Source organism: Glycine max, chromosome 15 (genome assembly GCF_000004515.6).
Source record: "Glycine max cultivar Williams 82 chromosome 15, Glycine_max_v4.0, whole genome shotgun sequence".
In the NCBI taxonomy this organism is placed as follows: Eukaryota; Viridiplantae; Streptophyta; class Magnoliopsida; order Fabales; family Fabaceae; genus Glycine; species Glycine max.
This window is the reverse complement of record NC_038251.2, coordinates 42,735,578-42,754,938: the sequence shown is the minus strand read 5'-3', so window position 1 is coordinate 42,754,938 and position 19,361 is coordinate 42,735,578. Positions and strand designations below refer to the sequence as shown.

At 34.7% G+C, this 19,361-nt stretch overlaps 1 protein-coding gene across 4 annotated transcripts; it reads right to left on the bottom strand.

Moving 5' to 3' along the window:
- Nucleotides 1-9,105: 9,105 nt before the first annotated feature.
- On the bottom strand, nt 9,106-17,103 carry LOC100801593 (class 2 transcription repressor NC2 alpha 6). Of its 4 annotated transcripts, XM_014768118.3 has the most exons (7): nt 16,730-17,044; nt 15,134-15,206; nt 14,944-15,037; nt 11,680-11,775; nt 10,677-10,805; nt 10,520-10,577; nt 9,162-9,934 (listed from the first exon to the last, which is right to left on the bottom strand). In XM_014768118.3, exons 1-7 carry the CDS (start codon nt 16,760-16,762, stop codon nt 9,422-9,424), a joined length of 996 nt encoding a protein of 331 aa, XP_014623604.1. In that variant the 5' UTR covers nt 16,763-17,044; the 3' UTR covers nt 9,162-9,421. The 4 variants fall into 4 exon arrangements, with proteins under 4 accessions (NP_001350906.1, XP_014623604.1, XP_040865393.1 ...); NM_001363977.1 differs by lacking the exon at nt 11,680-11,775 and having other exon boundaries at nt 9,106-9,934; nt 16,730-16,924; XM_041009459.1 differs by lacking the exon at nt 11,680-11,775 and having other exon boundaries at nt 10,520-10,805; nt 16,730-17,103.
- Between the last annotated feature and the right edge of the window lie 2,258 nt (nt 17,104-19,361).

Below are 19,361 nucleotides of genomic sequence, written 5' to 3'. Positions count from 1 at the left end.
CTAAAAGGAAATCCAAGCTTAGCCCTAGAGGGGATGGACCTTTTCAGGTTTTGGAGAGGATCAATAACAATGCCTATAGGTTGGACCTCCCAGAAGAGTATAGAGTCAGCACCACTTTTAACATTTCTGATTTAATTCCTTTTCCAGGTGGAGCTGATATTGAGGAGGAGGAACTAACAGATTTGAGGTCAAATCCTCTTCAAAGGGAAGGGGATGATGCAATTCTCCCTAGGAAAGGACCAGTCACTAGAGCCATGAGCAAGAGGCTCCAAGAGGATTGGGCTAGAGCTGCCGAAGAAGGCCCTAAGGTTCTCATGAACCTCAAGGTAGATTTCTGAGCCCATGGACCAAGGTTGGGTCCAATTATCTTTGTACATATTAGACTAGGATGCCATTAGATTTGATCCTTGTATTTAGGGCTCCATAATGTAGGTAGGGTACCCTAAAAATATACGATTTTTCAGCCCTTGTATTTTAGGGCACCTAGACTAGTTTTTGTATTAGGGGTAGTTTTGTAATTTCACATGCACTAAGTGAATATTTGATGTGTGTTGGGAAATAAAATTTAATTTAATTGGTAGAAGCCCAATCCAATTAAATTTTAGAGAGGGAGGTGAGCATTTGCTTACTACACCCTATTGCCACATCATATAGTCACACTTTGTGCATGTCCTTCAGGCTTTACATGCCTCATGACACCTAAGCACACTTAGTGGAGAATCTTGGAATTGATCTTGAATTAGTGGGTTGAACCATAACTAAAATTCACTAATCATAATTAGTGAAATTTTGGCTCCACAAATTCAATTTCAAATTCAAGTGAAATTTGAATTGAAATTCAAATTTCCCTCCAATTTTGTGTGACACTTGGCTATAAACAGAGGTCATGTGTGTGCATTTTTTTCAACTTTGATCATTTGAATATTAAACTTCAGATTTCAGAACTCTTTTAGAGCACAAAATTTCGTGCTTTTCTCTTCCTCTCCCTTCATTCATCTCCTTCTTCCTCCAAGCTCTTATCCATGGCCTCCTATGGTGGTGAGCTTCTTCTAGACTCATCTTCTCCTTGAAGTGGCGTCTCCTCTCTCTCTTCCTTCTCCATTCCGCTGCCATTCATCTTCCAATAAGCAAAGGAATCCATTGATGAAGAAGATCATAGGCCTACAAGCTCCAATGGAGCCTACATCACTAGATGTGTTACTATCCAAAATATAGCCCTTCCTCTGTAGAAGAACAATTTATGATTTATTCAATATTAATTTTATGGAGCAAGGAACATATCATTCTTAGATTTAGTTAACATTGATGATCTCAGGTCAAATAACATAAAGAAAATAATGTTTTTCACTAATTTAACTTTTTCTCATCAACTCATCATCAATATTATTGTTAGCTTTTTAATAAAGGAAATTCTAATAGGTTAAATTATATAGGAAGAATTTGGACCAGCAAACTGAGCATTACCAATAAGCACAAGAATAAAAAATAAAATTAATTCAAATAAACACATCTAAGACTAATTAAAGTAAAGTAAAACAAATTAAAATAAAATTAGAGCAAACTAAAATAAACTATATGTGGGATCTAAATCAAATAGACACATGTCCTTGTAAACTATCCTACATGGGACATTCAAATTGGAGAATGGACTCCTGTTGGTTGGAGATGGAAGTGGAATTAGAGGCGCAGGTTTTATAGTTTGGAGGAAGATGAGTTCCATCAGTTATGGCTTATTTTATCTGGGGTAACATAGACTAGAGAAGTACCAGATTCTTGGATTTGGAATAGAACTGCAGAAGGGAAATTTTCGGTAGCATCAACATATGTTTTGGTTAGTGAAGGTATGACTGTTAATTCATATCGGCATGAGTTCATATCAAATAGATTTTGGAAATGTGTTGTTCCTTTCAAACTTCTGGTTTTTTCATGGAAGCTTTTATGGGGATGACTATCAGCTCGTGAGACTTTAATAAATAGAGGGTGTTTGTTGAACAACCTAGTTGTGTGTTCGGTGAGTTCGACCTTGACACTTGAAATCCCATTTTTTGTGCAGTGTCCGTTTTCTCAGTAGGTTTGGAATGCTATTTTTTTATGGTTGGGTTATAGCATGGTTCAAATTAATTTGCTGCAACATCATTACATTCAATTTGGATTTTTGTTTAGAGGAAAGAGGCTGCGAAGGGTCAGATTGTTGGGATTTAATTCCAAATATAGGGATCCAATCAATCAGCCTAATTTTGATTCTAACAGACAATCATCAATCCTAACCACATGTTTTCTATTCATGTATAGAGGAATTACTGTACAGAGATAAATAGAACCCCTTTGTGTTCCCATACTCAAAATCATGATGAAAAGCTGTATGTGGAAGCATACCTGGATTAGCCATAATGGAATGATGATGATGAAAGGTTGATCAGAAAATTGGGTTTTGTGATCTTCCAATTGTAGAGAGCCCTTATCTTTCCTTCTCTGAAGGTTTCTCTTCTGACGGGGATAAAGAGAAAACTGTAAGCATTTACGCTGCTTTTCATTGCTCTCTACAAATGGGGACCATAACCCCTTATATTGGTAACTGTCATCAGTTACCCCACATTTGATAATTATAATTTGGCCCCTCATCAAATTATAATATTACTAGTATCTACACAATTATCCTTTCATGACATATATGCCCTCAGCCATACTTTTATATTAATTAGACCACTTTAATATTTTGGCTAATTATATAATAGCCCTAACTCATTCAATTATGAGATATATATATATGTATGACCCAAAATTACTAAAAATCTCCCACTGGTCACAAATATATATATATATATATATCGTTAATCCTTATGAATGTGTTAGACTTTATGAGCTCAAAATTTGCCATTACATTCCTTGAGGATATTCCAAAAATCTTGTCCATTGATTACATCAGCATGTAGAACCAAAGCAGTTTTCATTGTATCAATCACAACTAAACTCATCAATGATCACTAATGCTGACAGAATCAAATGACATAGACTCATCATGAAATGTGTAGCATGAAAATTACGTGAAGGTGGCCTGTACACGTCTATTTTCAAATGGTCCTACTTTACCTCAATGAGATCATTTAATAACCTTAGTGTACAAAGTGTAATAACTGAATAATAAACCATATTTATATATATAACCAAACATATCCAAAAGTCAATGTATGCATACATAAAGTCTAACATAGAACATAAAATACACAAAAGTGACTAACTCCCACTAAACCAAAGATTCCTCGAATTGTAAAACACCCATGTGAGCAACATGCTCATGAAAGACCTTGGGTGGAAGTCCCTTAGTAAGAGGATCCGTTATCATGGAGTTTGTCCTTAAGTGTTCTATGGAAATCTGTCCACTCTGTACCCTTTCCTTAACAACTAGGAACTTAATGTCAATATGCTTCGACTTGGTCGAGCTCCTATTGTTGTTAGAGTACAATACAACTGATTTGTTGTCATAATATAACTTAAGTGGTCTTTCAATTCCTTCCATAATTTGCAGCCCCGTGACAAAATATTTCAGCCATATTCCATGATTTGATGCCTCATAGCATGCCACAAATTCTGCCACCATGGTGGATGAAGTAGTAAGGGTTTACTTGGCACAGCACCAAGAAACCGCACCACCAGCTAACATGAAAATGTGACCTGAAGTGGATCTCAAACTATCTAGGCATCCTGCAAAATTCGAGTCAAAATACCCAGTGATCTACAACTGATCTGACCTCTTGTATGTGAGCATATAGTACTTTGTTCTCTTCAAATACCTCATAACCCTTTTGGCTGCTTTCCAATGATTCATTCCTGGATTGCTCAAATATCTGCCTAACACTCCAACTATGTATGCTATATCCGGACGCGTACATACTTGGGCATACATCAAACTCCCTACAACTGATGCATAGGGAATCTTCTCCATTTCTTGAATTTCCAAATTTCCTTTTGGGCACTGTTTGAGACTAAACTTGTCTCCTTTAGCAACTGGAGTATCCCCGGATTTACATTCCTGCATGCCAAACCTTTTAAGTACCTTTTCGATATATCTCCTTTGTGATAATCCTAGAATACCTCGAGATTGATCTCGGTGTATCTGAATTCCTAATACAAAGGAGGCGTCACCAAGATCTTTCATTTCGAAGTTTCTTGATAGAAATCTCTTAGTTTCGTGCAACATGCCTATATCATTAGTGGCAAGCAGTATGTCATCAACATATAAGACTAGAAAAATGTATTTGCTCCCACTGAATTTGTGATACACACAATCATCAATAAGATTCATCTCGAAACCAAATAAGAGAATTACTTGATGAAATTTGTGGTACCATTGACGAGATGCCTGTTTTAGCCCATAAATGGATTTTGTCAGTTTGCAAACCATATTCTTTAGGTCTCCTGACACAAAGTTTTCTGATTGCACCATATAAATTGTTTCATCAATGTTTCCATTGAGAAACACCGTCTTAGCATCCATTTGATGAAGCTCCAAATCATAATGTGCAACAAGAGCCATGATTGTCCTAAAAGAGTCTTTCGATGAAATTGGAGAAAAAGTCTCTTTAAAGTCAATCCCTTCCTTTTGAGTATAGCCCTTTGCCACAAGATGAGCCTTATACCTCTCCACATTACCTTTGGAATCCCGCTTGGTCTTAAATATCCATTTGCAACCAATGGGTTTCACACCTTCTGGTAATGGGACAAGTTCCCAAACTTTGTTGTCTTGCATGGACTTATATTCCTCATTCATTGCTTCAATCCACTTTTCTGAGTTGGAATCTTGCATGGCTTGATGGAAGTTGACTGGTCATCTTCCATCATACCATTATTTTCCTCATGTTCCTGGAGAAATACCACATAATCATCTGGAATAGCACTTCTCCTTTCTCTTGTGGATCTCCGCAAAGGTATTGGCTCACGAAGCATAGGTTCTTGAGGATCTTGAGTTTGTTCTTCATGAATGACCAAATTATCTTGAGTGGGGGATTCAATAACAATATCTTGTAGAGGTTCTGAATTTGCTTGATCAAAAGCAACTGTATGAATCGATTCTGAAATTGTTACTGATTCTTCCTCTAAGACAAAGTCTCTAACCTTATTCTTCCCCCCAAACTCAATATCCTCAAAGAATGTAGCGGTTCCCGTCTCAAAAATTGTCTTTAATTTGGGATCATAAAATTTATAGCCCTTGGATCTTTCAGAATAACCAATAAAGTAGCTGCTCACTGTTCGGGAGTCCAATTTCCTTTCATTTGGCTTATAAGGCCTTGTCTCATTTGAACATCCCCATACATGAAAATGTTTCAGACTAGGCTTTTGCCCAACCCAAAGCTCATAAGGTGTTTTTGCAGCTGCCTTGGTTGGCACTCTATTTAGAATGTAAGCTGCAGTCTTTAGTGCCTCTCCCCAAAGTGACTCTGGTAAGTTAGAGTGACAAATCATGCTTCTTATCATATCCTTAAGAATTCTATTTCGCCTTTCAGCCACACCATTCATGCTAGGTGACCCTGGCATGGTGGACTATGGGACGATTCCACATTCCTCTAGGTACTTGGCAAAAGGCCCTGGACGTTGTTCACTTGAACTGTCATATCTGCCATAGTATTCACCACCACGGTCAGATCTGACACACTTTATTCTTTTGTTGAGTTGATTTTCAACTTCAACTTTAAATGTTTTGAACACATCCAAAGATTGTGACTTTTCATGTATAAGAAACAAGTATGCATATCTAGAGTAATCGTCTATGAATGATATACAATACTGTTGACCATTCCATGAAGGTGTATGAAATGGCCCATAAATTTCTGTATGTATCAATTCCAAGACGTCTGTAGCTCTATATGCACCTAATTTCTTGCTTTTGGCCTGTTTACCTTTAATGCATTCAACACAAACATCAAAGCTTGTGAAATCAATGGAATTCAAGATTCCGTTTGACACAAGTCGTTCAATTCTATTCTTAGAAATGTGACCTAAGCGTTTGTGCCATAATGCTCCTGAGTTTGTATTATCAATTCTACGCTTAGTACCACGCAATTCTGCATTAAAGGATTCACCATAGGAGAATACAGTATCAAGTAAATATAGATTATCATTAACCAAGAGTGAACCGGTTCCAACAATATCTGAATTAAAAGACAACATGAACACATTGTTTCCAAATGAATACAAATAACCCAATTTGTCCAAATAAGAAACTGAAACCAAATTCCGTCTAAATGACGGTACAATAAAAGTGTCTTTCAAATCCAAATAAAAACCAGTACTAACACAGATTTCTTTTATGACATGCTACATGCTGGTGTTTATGGTTGTATCGAAATTCTGTAATTTTCAAGGATAATTTCTTTCCTGATGTGCAGAGTGTAGTTTAACATATTCAGAGTATTTCTTGGACCTGGATGAAGTATATGGCAGGGACATGGTCCTAGTTCTTTCTTTCGCAAGTTGGTGTACAAGTCCTTTATTATGCTTTTAGCATTTGTTAAGCTGGTGGATTGTACTGCTTTCCCGTTTTGTTGAGATGTTTTACCTTGTAATTTGCTCTGTTTTGTGGTCACACAACGTGCCCGATTAGTAAAATTCTTGATTTTCCTTTCAAAAAAAAAACTAACCTACATAAAACTAAATAAAATAAAATAAAAAGTAAACAAACTAAAATAAAAATAAACAAGCTAAAATAAACTAAAAAGTAACAACAGATCCTATGTCTGAGTTTTGAATTTAAATAGACACACCTAATAGACTAATAAGTTTAGTTTTTATCTGGTTGTCATCAGCAGTCTCTGCTGCCTCAATGACATTCTCCAGCTTACATATCTCTTGAACAATTGTTTTGCTATGCAACTAGGAAAGGAAAGGAAAAGCTGCTAAGACCATTCATTATCTTCCACCCGATTAAAGATTACCACCGGATAAGAAAAAATAGCTTTAAAAGCAAGAGAAAAAGAAATCTTATTTTTGCAAAATATCTTTTATCTTATTCTAACACGACAATTCTCAGCTTCATCTGCAGAAACTATCTATCTACGTGCTTTGTATGGATAGGTTACTTGCCTCCATTCATCCATTTCTTAAACCATTTGAAAAGTATCTCTTTAGCATAACTAGTTTTTCCTAAGAGAAGGCCACATAATTACATATTAATCAATAGGGGTAGGGGTGATGTCAAAATTAGGACTCAGTCTCATTTATATCTTGATTTTCAATAGATCATAACAGAACTTAAAAATATAAAGGACCTTCAATGTTTATTACAGCTAAAGCCACTAAATGGTAGGCATTAATAACAGTATATATCCAATCACTGATATAAATTAATGAAATACCAAAAATATGCTTCAGTTCCTTCTGAGCTTCTCGGATAATATAAGCTAAAGAAATTCATATTGAAGAAAACAAAAATTACTTCATAAATTTTGTTGAAGAGAAGGCCAGTGCAAAAAACATATTTTCCTAAAAAAGATTATGAACGAGTATAGATACCACCTGATAGACCATCTTCCAGTCCCATTCGGTATATGACGAGAAGCTGAGATGCAGAAGCTCATAATGTCCAATGTCAGGAGCATCTTTGGTTGACTTTTTCTTAGAGAACAATTTATCCATAAAAAGTGTGTTCAGATGGGCAAAAGTAAAAACAGATGAAGCACTAAAAGCCATTTATGCTTTAACATTGCTTGGATTTATTTATTTTTAATATTTTTATGAAAGAACTTGCACCAGCTGTCACAATGTCTTTGGATGAGATTCTAAAGAACTAAATAATTTCCAGAGTCAGTATTTTTTTTACTGAAACATTTGCAGGTTATTCCAAATTTCCAATGAACTGAATGGTTGCATGTTTTATTGGGAATCATAATTCAGAGTTTTAAACTAAATATAAATATAAATGATGACATAATTTGTTTTAATAATTGAATAAAGTGTAAAAGGCTAAAAATAGTAAAATAAAACATTTCTGAAAGAGAGTGATCATCTACTTGGTGCTTGGTGCATTTTTGTGGTATTTGATTACTAGAATGTTTGAGATGATCATACAATTTTCATTATGTAAATTTTCTTTAGAAAAGTGATAGTAATGCATCGCGAATAAAGCTAATATTTGATTTACTGGGTTGGGGAACACTCGTGGTCTATGATCAAGAATGAAAAATTTAAAAGTTATTATATAAAAATGTTAGAGGGTTTCAAATGTACTTTTGGAGAAGGAATTCTAGTGTATTTTTACTCTCAATGTACTTCTGAAATTATCTAAATGGTATCTCAAGCATGCACTATTATGCCAAAAACTATCTTAAAATTGAGAGCCTATTAAAATTTTGAATAAAGTATCTAACATCCATTTTTTTTTATTATGATTAATGTGATTTTTAACCGTCAAAAATTGAAATAAAATAAAATAATATTAAAATTAATATCACATTATCACTTAATGAAAAAAATAGACAAAAATGATTAAAAGCTAAAACGGAGAAAAAAATTGGGAAATATTGACTCATTTTTTGAAAAATTTAGGAACCAAAATCACAAATTATAAAAAGTTCATAAATGGAAAACACTTTACACTGATTTTTTTATAAGAACTTAGAATGTAATTAAGTATATTTAAAAAAAAAATAACTACTTATTTTGTATTAGTTTTTGAAAGAATTATTAAAAAAACAAGTGATTATTTCTCTTCAATTAAGTTAAATGAAAAAAGTTTATGGTTTACATGATTGCAAATATTTTTCATTTTAAAAGCCAGTAATAATCAGTATTTTTGATAAATTATTCAAAATAACTTCCAAATATAGTAAGATTTTTTTTTTTTAAAAAAAAGAGTTTTTTAAACGAGTCTACTAAATTCTTAAAAGTGACATCTTTTCAAAATAAAAATAGATTTTCACAAGAAAACAGTAAAAAAAAACAAACAAATGAATTGTGAAGATCGCTTAACCGTACGGGCTCCATTGCATCCTAAAAACTACTCGCAAGACGAGATTGATTCAGCATTGCAATGATTGTTATCACTTACTTGTAGATATGCCAACTAGTGCTAGCTTTCCATCATTGCAAAAAGAGATAACATTAGCCAAGACTAGAAAATAGTTATATAGTTATTTGCAGCAATATTAAACAAAGTTTGCATGCAAAAATTTAACTCAATCTAGAATTGTGATATACATTGTAGGCCTAAAAGTACACGAAGCTAACATTACTGGTCAAGGGGAAGATAAATCAGCTCCACATACAAACCAGATTAATGAAAAGGGGCATTCAGATCTTTCTTCAGCCAACAACATGGTACATGCATTGACAGCTAGTGGATACTCATAATCATAACACTAGTATGTACTTATTCTACAGTTATCATGATGAACTTTTCACTAATCTAATCACCAAAGACTAATAATATTTACCCCTCCTCTTCATCATAGTCTTCCTCCTCCTCTTCTAGTGGCCTACCAAGTTGTGCAAGCTGCAGTGAATCAATGGCCATCTTGTCCACATCAGAAAGTGACCACCCCGGAATTTCTTCATGCTTGCTCTCTGTTGGGGGTTCAGGCAATGAGGCATCAGGTTCAGGCACCGAGGCGGAGGCATCAGCTTCTGCACTAGCCTTTTTGTCATCGTTTTCATTCGTGATGGCATTCAGATCAATGTTCCGGAGGGAATCCGTGCTTACAACAGGAACAACGGGAGCTGCAATATTCTCCTCCTTTGGTATCTCCTTTGACTCAGAACCATTATCCATTGCTATACTTGTGTTTGTATTTTGTGGGTTGCTCGGCTGAACAGAAGTGCAAGGCTCAGATTCAGCATCTTGATGATATGTCTCTCTATTTAAAGGTGGTCGCCCTCGGCCACGGCCTCTTCCTCTACCTCGGCCTCTTCCCCTACCAGTACTGCCAGTGTGGCCCAACTCAAGCTGGGATAGAAGAAAAACATTATTGAGCAAACAAAACATGGTATATTGAGGGACTGCTAGGCACATATACTTTACACAGGAACATTATTAAATCTTGCAAGAGTTGCAGGATTTTCTTGTGTTCCACAAATGACAAACTAAGCTAAAAGCAACCGTTATTGAGGCAGAGACAAAAATATGTTTTTTCCGCAGGGCCATTTGGTTTGAGAAAACCTTTTTATTTCATTTATTATTTTCACTTTTAACTAATGAATACCCTATAAACACTTTTGAAAATAGGAAATAAAGAGAAAACAAGGAAGCATTTTTGTAGTAAAAAAAAGAAAATATAAAATGTTATCTTAAACCGAATAGCGCCTTTGAGTACCAGACTTGGTAATATTGGAAAGAATGCATGCACATGTGGAAGTATGGCTTATACATTTTTTTGTTTGCAAAAACTGAAAACTTTTGTGAAAATAATATTACAAGCTTGTGAAGAAAATCCATTTTGTAAGCAGAGAAAAGAAGGTTTCCACAAACAATACGGAAAGATAGACATGTTATTGAGGGCTTTTGTGCAAATACAAGGAAAAATGCAATTACCATCTTGCTCCTCTTAGCCTCTTCATCGCTGTCATTACCATCATCACCAATAGCTTTCCTGGAAAAGTACATGGCATTTTTAAATGTCAGTACATCAATAACAATATGCATATCAAGAGAGTGAAACAACAAAACAAACAGATACTGGACTTCAAACCTTCTTTTTGTAATGACCCGATCATCAGGACCAGCCTCAGCATGGCCATGGCCATGGCCGTAGTCAGGAACCCTGCTAACAACGTCCCTCAGAAAGTCAAAGACATTATAGCTTTGTACACAATGTTTTCTGCAATTTACATTCTCCACTTGTTAGACTTGACTTCATAGTTCATAGTAATTATTGAGTTCGGAAGGAAGATAAGGGAAACAGTATAATATCATAATCAAACAGGATCTGAATAGATAGTCTGTTCAGACAGTAGAACTAGAAGTTTGTTGGACTTTGGAGCTAATCAAAGGGCAATATTAACAAAAAACATAAAATACTTGAACATGGAATGAGGGAACAACATAATTACAAACAATTTCTTCAAAAGCATCATGGAAAAGATTTCTTCAACAACTCATACAAACAGTTTATTTGTTTACAGAATTACAGTCACATGCACTCAGGAAAGACTTAAAAGAATTAGCAAGGAGAACAGACAACTTCTCTAAATTCAATCCATAAAATGTTCTTTTGCTCATCCTCCCTGTTTCCCAATGTTCACACCAGCAACAATTTCAGTGCAGAATTTGGAATTTACTCCTTATTTCATCTTCACAATTTATGATTTTTTAGAGGACAATTTTTCCCCTGGGGTTCATCCAATCATGCTTAGAAGAAAAACTGATTCAATTCGGAATGAACTCAGGAGCATGAAAGGCAGGATCGAGCTGGGAAGGGTGAAACCCACCCCCAACCCTTCCATCTATACAAGGCTTTGCTTAATGGATTCACATCTTGACTGTATTCCATGTTCAGGTAAGAGAATAAATTCTTTGAGAAGGCAAACATTTCCAGAGAGAATTTATATAAATTTGTTCTCCAGTGATATTAAATAACTTTTCTCATTCATTGTTATAGCTGATAATTTTACAAAATAGTTTCATTGAATGTTACAAACTTGGCAGCGGGAAGAATAAGAATAAGTAGGAAATGCAAAAAATGATGAGCATACAACATAATCTTCCTTCTCATGAATGACCCAGTTTGATGTACTTCCATGATCTTCACTCTCATTTCCTGGTTCATTCCTTCCCATGCATGACCTAGTCTTGGCAGCAAAATCATAGTAAGCATAGTTGTTAATCCCGGAATAGTGGAGTGGAGTGGCCAACCCTAAAGTGGAATAGTGGGATGGCCGCTGTTCTAATTTTTTTTTTTCTTTTTTAACCTATTCCGAAAATTTTTAATATATATTATTTTAGATTTTTACACATATATTTTGTATTATTAATAATAATAATCTATGTATTGTTTAATAAAATTTATATTCTTTTTTACTTAATATATATATATATATATATTAATATATATTATTTAGAATTTTTAATATTATTTAGCTTATTATATATTATGTTTCATTGAGTTTTTATTACTACTATAGTTGATTTTATTACTATAACTTTAGTTATTATTATTTAGTTCATTACATTATACCATAGAACAGTACACTGTACACATATCAAGTTAAAAACCCATCCTTGTAAAAATATATTGCAGAGAAATGTTGGACTTGGGGCCTAAGGCCCAATAAATCAGAAAAAAGAAAAAACATGCCCTATAAAGCCCTAAGGACCCGACCCATCATTCACGTCTCCTGTGACGGAACACAAATGGAAGAGCGGGAAGTTGGTCGCAACACAAGGGAAGTCGCACAGTGTTTGACATGGCAGATTTCACTTGGGCTTCAGAGTAGCAAAACCCAAATGCTTCAAAAGGGCAACCATGGCTGGCTCGCTCCGCCTCTATTGCAGCCGCTACAACCGCAACTCTAAAACGCAACGCAAGAGTGCTTTGCATCACGCCTCACTGCCATGATAGCGGCTGCTCTGACAGCTATGGACAACTATGGTAGTAAGTATACACGGACTGATATAGTATATACATATTTAATTGTGAGAAGAAGGGCCAATAAAATGAAACTGGAGAAACATGACCAGATCTTCCTTTTTCCAAATAAAATGTTATGTTCTATTAATCAGCATTTTTATGCAATTGTCAGTGCAGATGTAGTTTCAGAAAACATAATAGATTTAATTTCACTTGAGTTGGGCCCATTTTGAATTTTAAATTTTAATAACTTCAAGTCCAAATGACTGAGACTTTTGGAAGCCAGAAAATTGTTGTCATGCAGCATTCTTGGAATAGATTAAGGCTTTAGAAACAGTTAAATATATTGCAGCATGAAGAAAAAAAGGGTTCTCTCCGTTGAACAGACATGTTTCTAATTTGAAAGTAGAATTGTAGAGAAAGCTACCAATTGTTGGACTGAAATATCCTTTTATTCTTAATACAAATAATAATGTACAAAGATAAAAGAAATAAAGGAAATATTTTCTAAGAAATTAAAAACTACAGTACAAGCCAATGGAACCATGAGGTTCATCAGGCCCATGAAGTTCCAGCAACCATCCCAACCACCTCTAGCCTGTTAAATCAGCTTGTCCCTGAAGCACCATCACTGTTCACATGTTCATGTGCATTTTTGCTGGAGTTTTTCCAGCACGTGTACACCATGTACAGCTGTTAGCCTTGCCGTTGGATCCATTCTGTTTGTTGATGCCTTCCCAGTTAGTTCTGGGGGGAACAGTTGCACAAAATCTACATTTGTGCCAATACCCTCTTTCTAGGGATTTCTTGTTTGTATTGTCTATCACGGATCCCATGCCAGACAATGATCCAGCAGTATTGGGTCCTCAAACAAAGGCCCTTGTGTCCTTCATTTTTTCTTCCAATCCTGCCTAAATGTTGAAAAAGCTTAATAGTAGGAACTATTTGTATTGGGTCCCAGCTGTTAAGATTGGTTTTGTGGCCAAATACATTATGATCACCAAGAAGGCTGAAGAAGCCTCTTAGGTATTGCCTATTCCTTGTCTTGCTTCTTTAATTGCTTCCTGTTCTAGAAAGGTATCCTAGTCTCCCAATCCACCTCTTCTCATAACTTATCAGCATTGTCTAGGTCCAGTGCTAGTCAAGGAACCTCCCATTGAAAGTTCAAGGGACTCACGTCCAGTCTTAATCTCTTTGTCATGTCCATTGAAAGGTTATTCAATTTATTAATTCTCCTAGTGATGCTCATAGGGATGTCATGGTTAGAAATCTGAAGTCATTTTGATTTTATTTCATATATTGATGCAAATTGGGTAAGTTGCCCGACTATCAGTCAGTCTACTTCAGGTTACTGTGTTCTTACTGGAGGTAATCTCACTTCATGGAAGAGTAAAAAGCATAATGTTGTAGCCATATCTATTCAAAGGTATACTAAGCCATGGGTCTCATGACATGTGAACTCATAGGGCAGAAGCAATTATTCCAAGAGTTAAATTTTGTAAAGTAGGCCCTGTGAGTCCCATATGTGATAGTCAGGCATCCTTGCACATGTGCATTTAGATTTTAGATTGACTGTCACTACATAATGTGTTGGTTCTATTCTAATGATTAACCAGCAGAGATCTTCACTAAGTCTCTCTGGGGACTGAGGATATCATACATATGCATCAAGATGGATGAATATGAATTATAAGCACCAGGTTAGGGGGGAATATTGAGATTACAATAGGATTGCATTAGGATTTAGAGATACAGGCTGAGATTGCGCTAGAATATTTGATTTCATTGTAATTAATTTCCCTTTATTTTCTGTACATAATTAGCCAATTAGGCTGAAAATCTTATAGATCTTCTTGTATTCTTTCCCTAATTATGGGAAACCCATTGTATAGGGTTTCACTGTTTCTATATATGATATGGAATGCAGGCTCCTTCCCGAGCAAGTTTTCAATCAATCTCAAAGTTTCCTTCAGATTCAAGTTAAGATATACAAAATAAAGTTCATAGAACACACGAGACACAAAAAATTATGCTGAAGTGACAGTGCAAATAAGATATACCAATAAAGTTTAACAATCTACTTCACACATGGATGCATAGTCCAACAAGCAAATTACCTTTTAAACATAAATAAACAATTCTAATCAAGTTTAGCCATTCATATTTAATTTACATTATTAAGAATTTTTTTAAACTTAAAAAATTGCTACTTTCCTGTTTCACATTTAGCTTCCATTTATAACTTGGACATATGGAAAAGGGGAAAGTGAGAATTAAAATCAAAGCTAAAAACATTACCCAGTTATAAAGGCATTATTCTAAGTTCTAGAGTTAGTTCTAAATCACTATGGGAGATTGAAGAAACGTAATTATAGCATAAAAGACTTACAAATGCAATGAATTCATGGTCTTCGCTCCTCTTTGAAGAGTTATTTCATAAGTGCGGTCACAAAGATCTTGCAAAAATAGTTCTAGAGCTTTAGCTGTAATGCATTCAGGAGCAACGTCAACAATGTATATAACAGAAACAAACAACCAGCAGCCTGAAGTTAACAGCAGAGTAATTCAAAGCAACTCACAAACTAAAACAGGCACAGCCAGTGCTATCTTTCCAACATCCTCATCTGCCTGCATTATCTTCTTTATCCGAGCCTGCAATTTGAAGATTTCATCACATCAAATAAAGCGTTCTTTTACAAGATATCACTCCTTGTAATACTTAATAGACAAGTAGAAGAATTTAGCAGAGTCCAAATTACAAATTAACACCCTTATGAACATCATTTAATTCAACTTAAAACTTAATTAGAAGTCAATAAAAGTGGTGTCTCTCCCTGTCTCCCTAAATTCTTGCCCCTCTTGAAATAAGGAAAAATCATTGTCTCCCAACCCTCTAATAAATGGTAATTACTGTAAGTTTTTTTATTAACTATGCATGATGGCTTCTGTATGCTGAGAAAGTAAAATGGATTAACCTGCTAGATGACTGATAGAAACAACATATTTTATTAGAGAAAAATAGGTATAAACCCCAATTACAAAGATCAGGATCACTCAGACACTCACAAAACTAGAAAACAAAATATAGAACACTGCAAAACTTTGAGTGTCTGCATCTCTTCTCAATTCCCAAATGGCCTCAAAACTCATTATTGGCCGGATCTCCTCTCCCTTATCTTTCCCTCCCTTTTTCATTGCTTCTGATTGTTTGCCCTTCCTTCCTACCCTCCTTGCCATGTATGGCAAGGTTGTTACAACCAAAATTCCTCTTCTACCCCTCACCCGTATTTCCTACCTGGTTTGGCAAAGCTTTGCCAAACAATATCACCAGGCTAAAAATTATCAGAAATTGAAAAGTGTCACTGCAATTATATCATCAAACATTCCTCCCAATTTTTGATATCATAATGAATTCCTAAACGAAAATTCTACTCCATTATAAATCACTGTATTAAAGACTGATGTCAATTTAAGTCACAACTAGTTAGCTCACCATTATCAGAAGAACAATTGACATTTGATGTGAGTATTTGGCAAGCAATGGAAAAAAATTTATTCAGGTTTTAAAATACTAAAAATTTGAAGTAGACATAGGTTTCAAACAGAATTCGGGTTAACTTGAAAAACTGATTTAAGAGAAGATGAATTTTAACAATGGCATATATTGAATTGTTAAACTTAACAAAGGTTGGTTCTTTTTCAAGTCAACAATAGAAAGGAGGACAGTATGAGAATCACAATTATCAAAAACCATAACAACAGTCTCAACTAATACATCCATCAAGCAACCTTAAACAGCAGTACCCAAACAAACCCATTCCTTAAAAAAAAAAAAAAAAAAAAGAAGTAAAACACAGAACCTAAGTTAAGTCAAGCACCTAAAGTAGCATCACACATGTCCATAACACCTACATAACCACAAAATAAACCCATCCACTTCAATTATTAAGCACCATAGACCCAAACACGTAAACCCCTTATATCGTAACAAAGAATAAACAATTAGCATCAGCCAAAACCTTTTTTTTCACACACAAAAAAAAGAAAAAGAAAGAAAAAAGTTCAATCAAAATTAGCAACAAAAAAAATTCACTTTCCACAACTTTTCTTGCATCCAAGCAGCATAAACCAACGAAAGATAAAAACTTTACAAAGAGAAACTGAGAAACACTCACAGCAGGGAAACGGGTATCGAGCTTCTTCCTCATGGCAGCAGATTAGGGTTTTTAAAACTGAAGATTTGGGGGAATCAAAAGAAGCAGAAGAAGGAGACACAGAAAGTAAAATCGAAAGCTTTGAACAGAAAGAGCGACCCTATCATCAACACGATGAAATCGAAGAAACTCATTTCAGATCCATAGGCCATTCACTCCTCTAAGATTCATTCAACGAAATATGCCTCGGTGGAGGGTTTGTTAGGGCAATGCGTTGGTGATGGACATCGCGTCACGGCCCAATACGTGCAGAACATCTAGGCAGAGTGGGTTCAAAAGAAGGAGTCAAAACGGTGACGTGTTGAGATATCATTGGGACATTTTCTTTCCTTCGTTTTAAAGTACGAACGCAAACCAGTCAGTCAGCTAGTAGATATGTTGAGACTAAAGCAGTGCATAGGTCAGCGACATTGTATGAAAACTTGTGTTTATGAAAAAACCACAATTTTGTAAAATTAATTTTAATTCGAGCTTAAAAAATAAGGATTATTTTAAGTTTTTAACAACTCTTGATTGATTTCTGAAGGAAAAAAATTCTTTATTGATTTCAATTATAGGCTAAATTTTATTTTTATTTTTTTTTTATAATATGGTCTCTTATCTTTTAAAAAATTGATTTTGTATGTATATCCTTTCAAAATAGTTTTATTCAAAACTATTAATGTTATAGCTTCTGAATTAAATTGTTCTCCCATTTTGATCAAGCTTAACGACATTTAAAAAAATGTTTTTACAAAGGAATTTTTGTTTTAGGATTCTTGGCTCCTTGAACTTGACCTAAAAATGTTGTTGAGCACATATGGTTCAATTCTATTGATGATGATCTTCTCTCTAAGCTTATTATTTGCATCGACTGAAATGAATAAATAGGGCAATAAAATTCAAAATAGATATCATTCTCAAATTGACAAGTACAGAAAAGAGAAAGAATTTTTTAGAGAGGTCTCATGAAATTTCAATGGCCTATTATTTAGAAATTTGACACAAGTTGAGTAATTTAATTGCTCTACAAGAAGCCTATCGGAAGCAAAGGGCCAAAATTTATTGGCTCAAGGATGGTGACATTAACTCAATTTTTCCACTCCTGTGCTACGGAAATGAAAAAAATGAATTAAATTCCGTTACTTGCGATGATGATGGTACGATTCCTTTTTATCATAAGGACATTTGTGAAGTTGCAAATAATTGTTTTGATGATTTATTCTGTGACAACAGTGTGAATATTGATCTAACTATTATTAATATTCCACAATATCTTTCCCCTATTGATAATGACTCACTGCTTGCACCATTTTCTTTAGAAGAATCAAGCATTTTTCTAGATGAACTCAAATAAATGGGCTAAATCCTTCTTTTTATAAAAAGTTTTGTCATCTTTATGCACCTGAAATTTTTATTGATTTAACTTCTTGGCTCCATAATGGTTCTTTCTCCCCTCAAGTAAATTCTACGGCCATTGATCTTATTCCTAAGAACAATAGTCCTAGAAGTATGAGAGATTTTTGGTCAATTTCTCTTTGCAATGTCCTTTATAAAATTATATCCAAAACCCTTGCCAACTGTCTTAGCCTTTTCTCCTAAAATGCATCTCACATGAACACTTTTCCTTTGTTGAAGGTCATTCTATTCTTGATAATATCCTTACTGTTTATGAAATTATCAACCACATGAGGTGTAAAACAAAGGAAATTTGGGAAAAGTTGCATCGAAAATTGATAAAGCAAGGCTTTTGACAATGTTGATTAGAATTATCTCTTGAGTGTTTTGGCTAAAATGGGCTTTCATAAAAAAATGCATTGGTTGTTTGAAATTATGTTTGGAAATTGTTCAGTACTTAGTTTTGGTAAATATGGATTTCGTAGGGCTTATTTTTCCAGGGAGAGGACTCAAAATGGATGACCAATTGTCACTGTCTTTTTATTCTTTGTATTGAGGGTCTTTCCTCACTTTTGAAAAACTAGAGAGTAGAGGTGATATTCATGATATTAAGGTGTGCATAGGGGCTCCAATCCTATCACCTTTTTTATTTGCTAACAATTATTTTGTTTTGTAAGGCAAATAAAAAGGAAACTTCAATTTTCATGAATATTCTTGAAATTTATGAGAAGGAAGGCATATAGACAAGCAATCAACTATCAGAAATTTGAGATTTATTTCAGCACAAATACTTCATGTACCATGAGGCAAAAAATATATTTTTTCCTTGGTGGGTTAGACTACATTAGCACAAGCAAATAGTTGGCTATACCTTCTTCACAGGGAGAAAAAAGAAAAATATTTTGGATCCCTCAAAGATAGACTTTGGAAGCACATTAGTCATTGGCCAAGATGGGACTTATCTAAAGTGGACAAAGAAATTCTCATTAAGTCTCGTGCACAAGCCATTCCTACTTATTGTATAAGTGTCTTCTTGCTCCCTACACCTTTGGAGGATGAAATCCAAAAATGATGAACTCTTTTGGTGGGTATTTAGTGGTGCTTCAACAAAAGGAATAAACTAGCTTAGTTGGAAGCATTTGACTATGAAAAAGAGGTTTGGTGGATTAGGTTATAGACATTTGCAAGGTTTCAACCTAGCCATGCTACAGAAGTA

What these genes read in the sequence shown, in the direction of transcription:
- LOC100801593 (XM_041009459.1), bottom strand. Translation starts at nt 16,762, where the DNA reads ATGAGGAAGAAGCTCGATACCCGTTTCCCTGCT. An exon ending in GGCTGTGCCTGTTTTAGTTT is followed by an intron (nt 15,038 to 15,133) that starts GTGAGTTGCTTT and finishes AATGCATTACAG; the next exon opens with CTAAAGCTCTAGAACTATTT. An exon ending in ACCATGAATTCATTGCATTT is followed by an intron (nt 10,806 to 14,943) that starts GTAAGTCTTTTA and finishes TGTAAATTGCAG; the next exon opens with AAAACATTGTGTACAAAGCT.